This window comes from Callithrix jacchus, chromosome 1 (genome assembly GCF_049354715.1).
Source record: "Callithrix jacchus isolate 240 chromosome 1, calJac240_pri, whole genome shotgun sequence".
Taxonomy (NCBI): domain Eukaryota; kingdom Metazoa; phylum Chordata; class Mammalia; order Primates; family Cebidae; genus Callithrix; species Callithrix jacchus.
The window spans coordinates 189,008,741-189,022,028 of NC_133502.1; the positions used below are offsets into that span (position 1 = coordinate 189,008,741).

The 13,288-nt window shown below is 49.1% G+C and overlaps 1 protein-coding gene across 7 annotated transcripts in view; it reads left to right on the forward strand.

Moving 5' to 3' along the window:
• ARFGAP3 (ARF GTPase activating protein 3) overlaps nucleotides 1-12,602 on the forward strand; it is a 67,936-nt gene extending 55,334 nt beyond the window's left edge. For all 7 annotated transcript variants that reach the window (XM_078333921.1, XM_078333924.1, XM_078333935.1 and 4 more), the window contains 4 exons: nucleotides 399-522; nucleotides 2,465-2,555; nucleotides 9,697-9,818; nucleotides 11,536-12,602. In XM_078333921.1, the coding sequence (XP_078190047.1) occupies nucleotides 399-522; nucleotides 2,465-2,555; nucleotides 9,697-9,818; nucleotides 11,536-11,553 (355 nt within the window). In that variant the 3' untranslated portion in view covers nucleotides 11,554-12,602. The remainder of the gene's footprint in view (nucleotides 1-398; nucleotides 523-2,464; nucleotides 2,556-9,696; nucleotides 9,819-11,535) is intronic.
• The last annotated feature ends 686 nt before the right edge of the window (nucleotides 12,603-13,288 follow it).

Genomic DNA, 13,288 nt, shown 5'->3' on the forward strand with positions numbered 1-13,288 from the left:
AACTATCTCCAGTTTTTGGTGATTATGAACTTCTGAGAGTACAAGGGGGCACTATTATGTTGGGACAACAGGTGTAACTTGTCCCAGGTAACTGGGACACTTTATATCCTATACAATGTATATCATGTAAAGAGAGCAGTGTCCTTTGGACATTCCAGACAATGTAGTCAGTGTTTACCAGTTGATCTGAAATGTGAAATAACAGACCCATTTTAAACAAATTCCTGGAAATGTTGTATCGTTTGGCTATTTTTCTTTTCTCATTAGAGTTTTCAGGCTTTTAAAAATGGCCTCTTACAAAATTTACTGCTGTTGGCTTTTTAAAAAATAAAATGAGTATGAAACACATTTGCTTCACCTCAAATTGTTTAACCAATTTTGGCTGTTTTTCACTGTAGACCTACTGTTCGCCGCAAGCCAGATTATGAGCCAGCTGAAAATACAGATGAGGCCCAGAAGAAGTTTGGGAATGTCAAGGCCATTTCATCAGATATGTACTTTGGAAGACAAGCCCAGGCTGATGTAAGGGTCCAGAGAGTTTCTTTGGGTACTCCATAATGCAGAAAGGAAGTGTGAGTGTGGGCATTATTGGGGGAGGAGATCCTGAGTGAGCTGGGCTCAGGCTGCCAGAGGCCCTCTGGCCTGAAGGTACTGGATTCGGGACTCGAACCCAGGTTGTCTAAGGGGTCACGTGCTTGCTGCCTCAGCAAGAGGCGTGTTTATAAGACGAAGACTGTACCTCACAGTTCTCTTATTCTTCTCTTGCTGCTTTGAATAGCCATTATCCAATATCTTTTGAATATATTTCAAACAATTTTTGATGTAGCTCTAGTTGATTAAATAACTTTTAACCATAGTGAAATGAAGCACATAGATATGTTCCCTTTTTTTTTTTTGAGACACAGTCTTGCTTTGTTGGCCAGGCTGGAATGCAGTGGCACAATTTCAGCTCACTGCAACCTCCACCTCCCAGGTTCAAGCGATTCTCCTGCCTCAGTCTCCCAAGTAGCTGGAACTATAGGCGTGCACCACCATGCCTGGCTAATTTTTGTATTTTAGTAGAGATGGGGTTTCACCATGTTGGTCAGGCTGGTCTCGAACTCCTGACCTCAGGTGGTCTGCCTGCCTCGGCCTCCCAAAGTTCTGGGATGACAGGCATGAGCCACTACATCTAGCCAGATACGTTTCTGGGGAGTGCATCTATTTATTCTCAGGTTGTTGGCTTTTCTCAGAAATGTTAATGGACTCAGCCAGGCACTGTGGCTCATACCTGTAATCCCAACTTTGGGAGGCTGAGGCAGGTGGATCACTTGAAGCCAGGAGTTTGAGACCAGCCTGGCCAACATGACAAAACTCCATCTCTACAAAAAATACAAAAATTAGCTGGGCATGGTGATATGTGCCTATAGTCCAGCTGCTTGGGAGGCTGAGGCAGAGAATCGCTTGAATCTGGGAAGCAGAAGTTACAGTGAGCCAAGATCACACCACTGCACTCCAGCGTGGATGACAGAGTGAGACTGTTTCCAAACAAAAAAAAGAAATAGTTAATGAACTCATCATAGTGGAGCCTTGCTAAGCTGAAAGACTCAAGTGGAAGTGGGGAGGTTTAAGTCTTCCCTTTCACCCTGAACTGCTAGTGTGCCTCTGACTATATGGACAATGGTTTCCTAAAATGTGCTGAAAGAGTTTTGCAGAAGTTCAGACTTCTGCAAGTGTAACTTTTCACTATCATTTCGAGAGTAGAATTGCCCCTTGCTGTTCCCACAGTCCATAAAATCTGCCTGGCTTCAAAGTTGACATTCAAGTCAGTTTTGTTTTTTTTTGAGACGGAGTTTCGCTATTGTTACGCAGACTGGGGTGCAATGGCACAATCTCAGCTCACTGCAACCTCCGCCTTCTGGATTCAAGCAATTCTCCTGCCTCAGCCTCCCGAGTAGCTGGGACTACAGGCGCGTACCATCATGCCCAGCTAATTTTTGTATTTTTAGTAGAGTCGGGGTTTCACCTTGTTGACCAAGATGGTCTCGATCTTTTGACTTCGTGATCCACCTGCCTCGGCCTCCCAAAGTGCTGGGATTATAGGCGTGAGCCACCGCACCTGGCCTCAAGTTCAGTTTTAAAATAGTGTCATGGGGCTTGGAAAAGAGCCCCTTAGAGACACCTTTGCTGACAGCTGGCTAGAAGCAGCACCAGGAGAGAGATGCCGCCCTCCCTTCTTCCCTCCCTCTCGCTGCCTCTGCACTGGCCATCTTGGCTGAGGTGTTGTGTCCATCTGTCCCCCTCTGACCTGCTTCCCATGCAGGGCATTAGCTTTGTGCTGTCCCCCAGGACCCAGCCTTGGCAGTGGCATTCAGTACCTGTTAGAGAGAAAGAGCCTTTCAAATGACAGCTCTTCAGTGATACTTTTTGCAAAACTGCCGACAATCTTTGGAGCCTAACATTTCCTTTTCCTTGTCTTCTCTAGTATGAGACGAGGGCCCGCCTTGAGAGGCTCTCAGCGAGTTCCTCCATAAGCTCGGCTGATCTGTTCGAGGAGCAGAGGAAGCAGGCGGCAGGTAGGGGGCACTGCACAAGAGCTGGTCTTTGTTGTGTCTACAGTAAACACATTTTGTCTAGACAGGACCCTTTCCTTTTCCAAGATATTTTAGCAACCAATATCAGATGCTCTGATCTCTGCCATAAGACAGGTAGAGCAGAAATTACTATTCCCAGGCTTCACACGTGAGGAGACTAAGTCACGAAATTAAAGGAACATCCCCAACATTGCCAGGCAAGTCATCCTTCTAAAACACTATCATAGTGGAGTGTTTTCTAGCTGAGTGTGGACGTGCCATTAAATACCACGTGGTGTCTTAGCCTGAGAGGTGGACAGTCCTGGGTTCCCGTGTGACCCTAACCACACTCTAGCTGTGAGGCCTTGTGTATGTTATGGCGCTTTTAGCCTCAGTCTCCTCCTCTGTAACGTGGGTCGATAAAACCACCTCAAAAGGTGTTTTGAGGCTTAAATGAGAAATGTGAAGTGCCACCGAGTGTTCAGCACGCGGCAGGCCCCAAGGGTGGGCAGAGGCAGATAGAAGCATGTGACTGTACCAGTGTCCGTCTTCCAGGCAGGCAGAACACAGCTTTGGGAGTGAGCAGGGGGAGAGGAATTGCCTGTCTCTAGTATTCCTCTTCAGGGTTCAGACCCCAGTGAAGAGGTGTCTGGTCCTCCCAGGGCTGGGATGGCCTAGGATGAGGTAGCCTGTGAGCTGAGGGGTGGGCCTCAGGGAGCCGGCTCCTCTACTTCTACTTCCTTATCCCCAGATGGAGAGATGCCTTGTGAGAGTGCCCTACACAGGCCTCTGCCAGGACACAGGTGGGAGGAGAGGGCCCTGTGGTTAACATGAAAGGGGCAGCGTCCTCTGAGGTCATTTCGGGAAGCCATTTATCAGCAGGAGAACCAAGGGGAGGGAGGACTCTCAGGGGCCAGGCATTCCAGGCCTGGGACCCTTGGCACCCCTCATTTCTAGGCCTAGAGGAGCTGGATGTGGCTCTAGGAAGGCCATGATGTGACCAACCTGGGCGACCACTTGGCCTTACAGTCACAGATAACAACTGTTTTTGGAGTCCAAAGAGAAACAGCCTCAACAGAGAAGGCCTGAGTGTCAGGGACATTCTGGGTTGCGGTTTGGGGATGTTATAGCCACACACTGGCCCCCGGCGTGCAGTGGACACTGCCAAGGCACTGTGCTGGAGTGGAGGGAGCATCCTAGCCAGGTGGCCCCAAGTGAGCCAAGGGTGTGTGCTGGCAGAGAGCCGGGGAGCCCAAGGAGAGGCCAGGGCCATAGGGGACCAGCCCTGGCACGTCTGCTGCCAGTGGGGGTGTGGGGATGTCTGGGGGTGGGCACCCAGGGCCAGGTTCCCATGAGCTACTCTCCAGGCAGGAGCACACCCTGTGCCTCACCCCAGACGAGCAGAGGGGGCTCGTTTCCCTCAGTCAGTCCGTCCCTTGCTGACTGGGCATTTCCTGGCAGCAAGTCTTGGTGAGGGCAGGTGGGGCTCACCGGCTTGTGTTCCTGTCTCCAAACTCTCAGTGTCCTGGCCTTTTGTCAGGGCAACTCTAGCAGAGAGGCACTCCGGCCGCCTTTGGAGGCCCCAGCAGTCCTAGCCTTGCTGCCCCATGGGTCAGTGCTGGGTTACCCTGTAGGAACCCTGGCACAGCCAGCAGGCCAGTCCAGAGACCTGCATTGTTGAGTCCCCCAACTCCCTGCGGTGTATGTTTTTGTAATTTAAGTCAATAGAAATTTTACTCTGAAGCATTGTTTGTTTTAAAAAAATATTTGGAGATCAAATGAGAGCAGCCTTTCCAGTTATTGAATGAAAATTGTGGCCAGCCTGTGTTTACTTTCCTGTTCCCTTTCAGAGAACAAAGATCCATTAAATGTTATTGACCTGTGTGGGTGCCAGAGAAACCCTGGACCCTGGTACCTCATGGTCATTGTAAGGTGCACCCTGGGGTGAGAGGCCACCCAGAGGCCCTCATCCCCCTGCCCCTGCTGGGGTCTCACTGCGTTGCCCCAGCTGATCTCAAACTCTGGGCCTTGAGCAATCCTCCTTCTTTGGCCTCCCAAGAAGCTGGGATTACAGGCACCAGCAACTTCTATTAAATATTTACTTTGTATTATTTAGAGCATATTTCAGCAAAGAGCTTTATCTTTTCTGCCTCCATAAAGCTTGTTTTCTTTTATAAAATTTTTTTCTTCTGTCTTTAATACTTTCCTATTCAAGCAAAAGCTTGTTTTAAGAAACCGTTCTGGGCCAGGAATGGTGGCTCACACCTATAATCCTAACACTTTAGGAGGCTGAGGTGGGCAGATAACCTGAGGTCGGGAGTTCAAGACCAGCCTGGCTAACATGGTAAAACCCCATCCTTTCTAAAAATACAAAAATTAGACCGGGCATGGTGGCTCATGCCTGTAATACCAGCACTTTGGGAGGCCAAGGTGGATGAATGTTTAGGTCAAGAGATCGAGACCATCCTGGCCAACATGGTGAAATCCCATCTCTACTAAAAATACAAAAGTGAGCCAGGAGTGGTGGTGCTTGCCTGCAGTCCCAGCTACTCAGGAGGCTGAGGCAGGAGAATCGCTTGAACCCGGGAGATGGAGGTTGCAATGAGCCAAGATCGCACCCCTGCACTCCAGTCTGGTGACAGAGCACGACCCCATTTCAAAAAAAAAAAAAAAAAAAATTAGCTGGCATGGTGGCGGACTCCTGTAATCTCAGTTACTCAGGAGGCTGAGGAACAAGAATCACTTGAACCTAGGGGCAGAGGTTGCAATGGCTGAGATCATACCACTGCACTCCAGCCTGGGCAATAGAATGAGACTCTGTCTCAAAAAAAAAAAAGAGAGAGAGAGAGAAAGAGAGGAAGGGAGAAAGAGGGGGAGGGGAGGGAAGGGGAGGGGAGAGAAAAGGAAACTTCTCTGTGCTGGCTCACACAGATGTAATCTAGCATCCAGCCCTGTGGGAGGCTGAGGAGGACGCATTGCACATCTCTACAAAAAATAGAAAAATTAGCCAGCTATGGTGGTGTATGCCTGTAGTCCCAGCTACTCAGGAGGCTGAGGTGGGAGGATGGCTTGAATCCAGGAGGCATATGTTGCAGTGAGCTGAGATTGTGACATTGCACTTTAGCCTGAGCAGTAGAGTCAGACCCTGTGTCAGAAAAAAAAAAAGAAAAAGAAAAAAGAAACAATTTGGTATTCCTTAATTTCTAAATTTAAAATGCTTCTGGTGAGGTAAGCCGCTTTCTGGGGTGTGTCTAGCCCGGGAGCCCTGCGGCCATCCTCACGGGCATTCTCTTTCACTGTAGCTGGGATGGAGTGGGAAGCGCATGTAAGTGCCTGCAGCCAACCTGACCTGGCACAGCAGCCATGTGGTCACACCCATGGGACATGCTCATTGGAGCTGGGGGACTGCCATCAGTTGGGCACTGCCTCAGGCAGGCGTGGGGCACTCAGACACCAGATGACAGAGCGGAGGGAGCTGTTTGAGAGCCAGGATACAACAAAAAGCTTGAAACCCAGCTGCCCCTCAGCATATTTCTTTCCAGAAGGCCAGTTCTCACTGTTTGAATGAGGATGTCTGTGTGGGAGTGCAGACACCTGCAGACCCTTCCTTCCTAAGCTCCAGGCTCCCGTTTCTTTCGTGCATTGTGGGGGTCACATGGCTGGCTGTTTGTGGGGTCCCTTGACCACTGTCTCCTTCCTTGCTCCGGCCCAGGGTCCAGGAGTCTGGTCTCCAGAGCACACACTCAGTCTACAGTCGGGTGATCTGGCTTGGTTATTGCCACCCATGGAGATTCAGTAAAAAATCCAGAGTGGCATGTATGTAGCAAACTGGCATCTGCCACACCTGTCTGACAAGCAGCTATTGGAGCACTTTTTGTTGTTAAGCTCGTTGTTTGGCTGGCCACAGTGATATACACCTGTAATCCCAGCATTTTGGGAGGCCCAAGTAGGAGGATCACTTGAGCCCAGGAGTTCCAGACCACCCTGGGCAACATAGTGGGACCTCATGTCTACAAAAAATTTAGAAAATAAAAAAATTAGCTAGGCGCGATGGCTCACATCTACAGTCCCAGTTACTCAGTGGGTGAAGGCAGGAGGATCACTTGAGCCCAAAAGATTGAGGCTGCAGTGAGCTGAGATTGTGCCACTGCACTCCAGCTTAAGCGGCAGAGCAAGACTGTCTCAAAACAAAAAACAAAACTGATTTTGAGGAGCCTGGGAGTTGTCCTGGACCCTCCACCTCCCTTGTCACACCATAGACCCATATGGTCGGCATCTCTCCTGGGTGTCCCCAGAACTGAAGCACGGCCACAACCCCCTGCTTGGTCCTCCTGCCTCCAGTCTTGGCTGCTGCTTACCCCCTCCTCACTCCTCCCACAGGGATCTTTCAAAACACAGTCATCCTTATTGAAAATCCTGCCGTCAGCTGTAAGCACAGCTTTCCACCCAAAACCCACCTCCAGGACGATGGTTCCCATTGGCCTTTCCAGCCTCATTTCTCATCATTTACTGCTGTGGCTTGCTCCAGCTTTGTTGAGCCTGTGGAGCCCCCAGACCAGAATGCTCTTCTCTCCCATTTTCGCAGAGAGGGCCTGCTTAGGCCCCCCTGCACCACTCTTGTGCCTTACACCGAGGACGAGACCTTCTGATGACTTTCCTCCAGCAGACCATCAGTTCTCATTTCTATGCCCTTGGCACCTGACAGAGCCTGGCAGAGGAAGCCCCCTGCAGGTGTTTAAGGATGAATGGGTAGAGGGGTGATGAATGACCCACTGGCCAGCATAGGCTGGAGCACACCTCCCACTACCTCCCACGTCTCCTGGCCAGTGCCAGGCTGCAGTGGCGATGTGTTCCGCCTCCAGCACAAGACTTAAGAGCTTTGTGCATTGCCATGTTTCTTTCCCTGTGGTAGTAGTCAAGGAAGCTCGAATTAAGGGGTGACCCCATGGGCTTGGACTGCAAGTGACTGTGACGAACAGAACCCCCTGCCCACCTGCACTGAGCACAGCGAATGTCAGTTGTGGTTGTTTGTTAGTTCCAACCACGGACCCCTGTGTAGCTCAGCATCCCCTCTTTCCCAGAAGGGAGCTGCTGTCTTCTTCCTGGCTGCTCAGGTAGAAACCTGGGAGTCATCTTTAATCCGCCTGCTTCCCAGCCTGCTTTAGCTAGTCAGTCAGTGTACCTCGTGACACCTGCCTCCTGAGAATGCTCAGCCTGATCCCTCCTGATCCCCACTGCCGCCTGCTCAGGCTTGGCCACCGCCCCAAACACCTGGACCCCTGCAGCCACCTCCCAGCTGCCCACCTGAGTTTGCTCTGTGTCCCCTCCAGATGCTACAGGTCACACTTTAGTGATGGTATCAATTGCCTGCTTTCTCAGTCGGTGGTAAGCTGTGGAAAGCCAGGTCTGTGGCGATGTCCTCAGTATGCACTGTGGGTGTTCTGGGAACAGATAGCAGGGAGAGAGTCCATGAGCCAAGGACACTTCCTGAGCACGTGGCTGGAGCTGTCATTTCCTGGAGCTCACTGTGTAACCTGAGCACACTAAGGCTGTCTTTGACCATGGGCACCTGGCCCCTCCAGCCTGCTCAGGCAGCCGTCAGAGGAGACACAGCACCGCAATCCCATCACTGTGTTGAAATTCCACTCTCTCATTGGTGAAGGCCTACAAGATTTTACACAGTCAGCTGGATGGGGAGATGGAGCACCTGCATCTGTGGTGGGCATGGGAAGAGTGCTGTGGGCAAATGCAGTGTCTCTTCCAAGGGACACATTGCAGGGTAACTTGTCAGTTATATTTTGTTCTAAGAGAGGGACTTGACCAAGAGTTTCAGGCTGGAATAGGGTGGCATGATCTCGGCTCACTGCAACCTCTACCTCCTAGATTCAAGTGATTCTCCTGCCTCAGCCTCCTGAGTAGCTAGGGTTACAGGTGTGCACCACCATGCCCAGCTAATTTTTTGTATTTTTTTAGTAGAGATGGGGTTTCACCATGTTGGTCAGGCTGGTCTTGAACTCCTAACCTCAGGTGATCCTCCCGCCTAGGCCTCCCAAAGTGCTGGGATTACAGGTGTGAGCCACTGTGCCTAGTTGGGTTTGTTTTTTGTAAGGAGCAGGTGGCGTCATGTGGGACTTAGGGAGTAGCCAGGTGTGGCTGCCCCTGAGGACCTGCAGAGTTTGTGTTCAGCTCACTGAGCCCCTCCCGTGTCTTACTACAATTGGGACACAGAACCCCTGACTGACAGCTCTAGGAGTGTGGCAGACCTCCTTTATGTGTGATGGCTCTGATGAACTTTACCCACATTGGTAGCAATTACAGTGATGTTTTTGTCAGGGCAACCAAAACTTAAGCCAGAGTAACCTACTGACACTGGCCCTAGCAAAGAAGGTGTAAGTGTGAACTTCTGTACCTGGGAAGACTGGAATTTGGCCACCGAGTCACAGTCAGACAGCATCAGTGACGGGTCCATTTGGCCCACCTCCCTGAGGGAGCACCATTCTCTTGTACTGTAACAAGCTTCCTCCATCCCCCAAGTGAGTGGGAGGGGCAGTCGTAGTCACAGATGGCTGCTGCTTTGCTTTATCCCTGCCAATAACCCCAGAGCCAGCAAATGGCTCCTATCATTTGAGGATAGCAAATCCCAGGGAAGGCTCTGATTGGTCAGGCCTGGGTCTTGTGCCCATGCCTGTGGACGGGGTAAAGGGAGAGGTGGTTTCCAGAGGAAGGGAGGAGTACTGTTGCCAAAAGAGGGAGGAGGCAATGCAAAACAGGCCACCCGTGTTGGCCCATCTGCCTTTTGCTGGGTACTTACCTGCCAGGGCTGTTAAGCACCTTGAGGAAATGGGCCCAGAGAGAGCAAGGAACTTCTCTAGAGGCACACAGCCTGGAAGTGGCAGTACCAGGATTTGAACTCATGGTGGCGTTAAGTCCCCCATACCGCATCTTCTCTCATGTGGGGTCTCTCATGTGGATCATGGCAGAGCTGGCTCTTCAGCCTGAGTCTCCATCCCACTGCTGGGCCCCTTGTGAGGCAGCAGGAAGGGAGAGATCCAGGTTCTCTAAAGCCACCGAGCACTCCAGGCACTGGGTTTGCCACAACCCTGGCCAAGGCAGTGATGAGCCAGCGTCTGTTCTGTGTGTGCAGGGAACTACAGCCTTTCCAACGTGCTGCCCAACACCCCTGACATGGCGCAGTTCAAGCAGGGAGTGAGGTCCGTCGCTGGGAAACTCTCCGTCTTTGCTAATGGAGTTATGACTTCCATTCAGGTCAGTGAAATGGGGCGGTTCTTGCTGAGTATGACGGCATGTCATCATTTTGAAAGTGAGACTTGCTTCAATCTTCAGCTGCTGGAAAATTATATTATATGTTACTGGATTTATATGTTTGCTACAATATAACCCAGGACATTATGAAAACCAGAAATCACAATTTTATATTTGTTTAACATTTTCTAATGTATGACTCTAGGGGAATTGTTATAGGAATTATCATGATCATTGTCCAGTTTTTTTCCTAGATTGGAACAGAGAAGTACTAAGAAGGAAACTGAAATTATCTGTAATGCCACATCACAGAGATAATCTCTGTTAATATTTTGTTATATTTTTAGCTCTAGATTTTTAAGGATTTTTTTTCTATACATAAAGATATATGTATCTTTTTAAAATTAAAAAGGGATTGTATTATATATAGGGTTTTATATCTTGCTTTTTCTCTGTAATGTTATGAGCATTTCCATATAATTAAAAGTTCTTCTAAAACCACATTCTATTGAGTGAAAACATAAGCCAAGCATGACGCATGCGTGCACATTAACAGCCGAGGCCATTTCTGATTATGTGAATGGCTAGTTTCTTTGCACCTTTTTGTTTATGTCAGGCTATTTAAGAAGGATTCTGCCAGGTGCGGTGGCTCACGCCTATAATCCCAGCACTTTGGGAGGCCGAGACGGGTGGATCACGAGGTCAAGAGATTGAGACCATCCTGGTCAACGTCGTGAAACCCTGTCTCTACTAAAAATACCAAAATTAGCTGGACATGGCGCATGCCTGTAGTCCCAGCTACTCGGGTGGCTGAGGCAGGAGAATTGCTTCAACCCAGGAGAAGGAGGTTACGGTGAGCCAAGATCATGCCATTGCACTCCAGCCTGGGTAACGAGCGAAACTCCATCTCAAAAAAAAAAAAAAAAAGAAGGATTCTATTCATGTAAAATGTGGCTAGAGGAAGCAGAACTGAAACAGTGTGGACTCTGGTGCCTTTAAAGGAGGTTCCTGGTCCCCAGACAGATGCTGCTCTGGTTGCAGGCGCCTCCCCTTCTAGAGAGTTCCTTTAGCCCCCAGACTCTGGGTATAGCTGTTTTCATGCTGTGGCTAGCACAGTCTTCCATTTCATTTGGCCCTGAAGTTAAAATTCATAGAGTCTTTCATGTCCCTTAGGTCAGCTAAGCCCTTATCAGTCTCTAAATAGGTAACATTCCTATTTTATAGATGGCATTCCCATTTTAGAGATTACTCCGTTTTATATTCCCATTTTATAGGGGAAGGAATTGAGGCACAGAAGGTTAGGTCACTTCTGCAGGATTAGCAGCTGAACCAAAATTTCAGGGTTTCAGACACCAAATGTGTTCCCCGGTCCTCCCCATCACACTTGCTTCCCAGAAGGCCTCAGCAAGTAGCCTCGGACCCACTGAGCATCCTCCCACCCAGACACCTTGCTCCCTGCCTCCCGATCCCAGGATTGTGGACATGGATGCCCAAGGCAGGATGTGAATCCTGTTGGCTTCTGAAGCCCACACCTGCCCTCAGCCTTGGGTAGTGGCAGCGGTGGCTGCTTCCAGATGAACACACCCTTGGGGGGCAGTGTGTATATCACATGCCCAACACTGGAGGCAGTGTCAGTTTCAGTGATGCTGATCATTCAGGGCGCAGGAGTGAGGGATTGATGCTGAATGCTCGTAAACTTCTGTTTTGGTTCTCTCTTCAGGATCGCTACGGTTCTTAATATTGAGGTCATGATGTGTATTTCCCGGAGAAACTCCTCTTTAAATGAACCAGTGACCACATCACAGGCAGCGATGAAGACCAGATTGTTTTGCTACTTTTTTGTATGGTATATGTTTCTGATTCTTAGTATTCCTTTTGAGAAATTCTGAGTTTGAATGTAGTAGGAGCTTCACTGTGATTTCTGTTTCACGTTACTTCCCGCCATGCCCTTCTTTTGGCATCTCTGGGTATATCCTTGCTTTATTTTCTTGGAACCTTTGGTTTCAACACTGAGGGCCTGGAGACATCGGCTCCTCCTGCTCCGTGAACCAGGAGCCTTCATCCAGGAGAGGAGGAGAGGTGTCCATGCCACACATGGGCTCAGGGCTGCCAGAATCAGCGGACCCAGGACGGGCCTGCAGACACAACATTCACACACGCATGCTTCCTCCAGAGGGGAGCGAGGGGCCAGAACAAAAGGCTGAACGTGACTGGCGTCTTCTTGACAGATTGCTTCTTTTCTATTTCTACGTGTTAAGATGACTTCCAAGTAATATTCAAAGTCATCTCTTTGTAAATTGTTTATTTTATATGATCTATACATTTAAAAATATTTTTCAGTGCTTTTAACAAACGTAAGCTTCCACATTGCCAAGGGAATTGATGTTACCTTGTGACAAGGTGTTGCTGTTTGAATTGGTGAGAGATGTAAGATGAGGACTCCCCAAGGGTATTTATAAATCAACATGGTATACAGAATTAAAAAGGAAGGAGGTAAGAAGATAGAGCTATAGAAAACAGTTCTGTGTATGGCAGAATAGTCATTGTAATTGGGTACTTTTGTGAATAGTTTTAAACCTTGCTTTTCAAAAATTACAGAATATGTATAAATGAATAAAGAAAAATAATTTAGCTGTGTTTTAGACAGCATTAGAATATATTGTTCAGCACAGTAAAATATATTTGAAATTTGATAAGCCAAAAATGTGGTTTTGATTGAATATTTTGTGAATCTTTCTTACCAGCTCACATTTGTAGACTTCTGAGATAATAAACACTTGCAGCAGATGCCGTGGCCTGCGCTTTGTTCTGAAAGCTTTTGTAATACATCATTGTGAATCAGGGTTCGTGGTGTCACATTGATGGACATTTGAATTGTGAGCAGCTGTATATGGGCGTGTATTTAATGCATGCTTGGGGCTGATGTGCAGTTGTCATGAATTGGGATGTTGTTTGCAGCACAGGAGCAAGGCGGGAGGCCCTGGCTGAAAATGAGGACGTTGGGCCAGGTGCGGCGGCTCACACCTGTAATCCCAGCACCTTGAGAGGCTTGGGCGGGAGGATTGTGACCCCACCTCTATCAAAAAAGAAAAAATTCAGCCGTCGCAATGGCCTGTGCCTGTAATCCCAGCCACTCGGGAAGCGGCAGCAGGAGGATCCTCCCTTCAGCCCAGGAGGTTTAGGCTGCAGTGAGCTGTGATTTCTACACTGCACTGCAGCCTGGGTGATAGAGCAAGACCCTGTCTCAAAAAAAAAAAAAAAAGGGAGGGAGGCGGGCAGATCATTAGGTCAGGAGTTTGAGAGCAGCCTGGCCAACAGAGTGAAACCCTGTTTCTACAAGAAACACAAAAATCAGCTGGATGTGGTGGTGGGCACCTGTAATCCCAGCTACTCCGGATACTGAGGCAGGAGAATCATTTGAACCTGGCAGCAGGCCAGGTTCCCTCCCTTCCTCCGGAAACCACCTCTCCCTT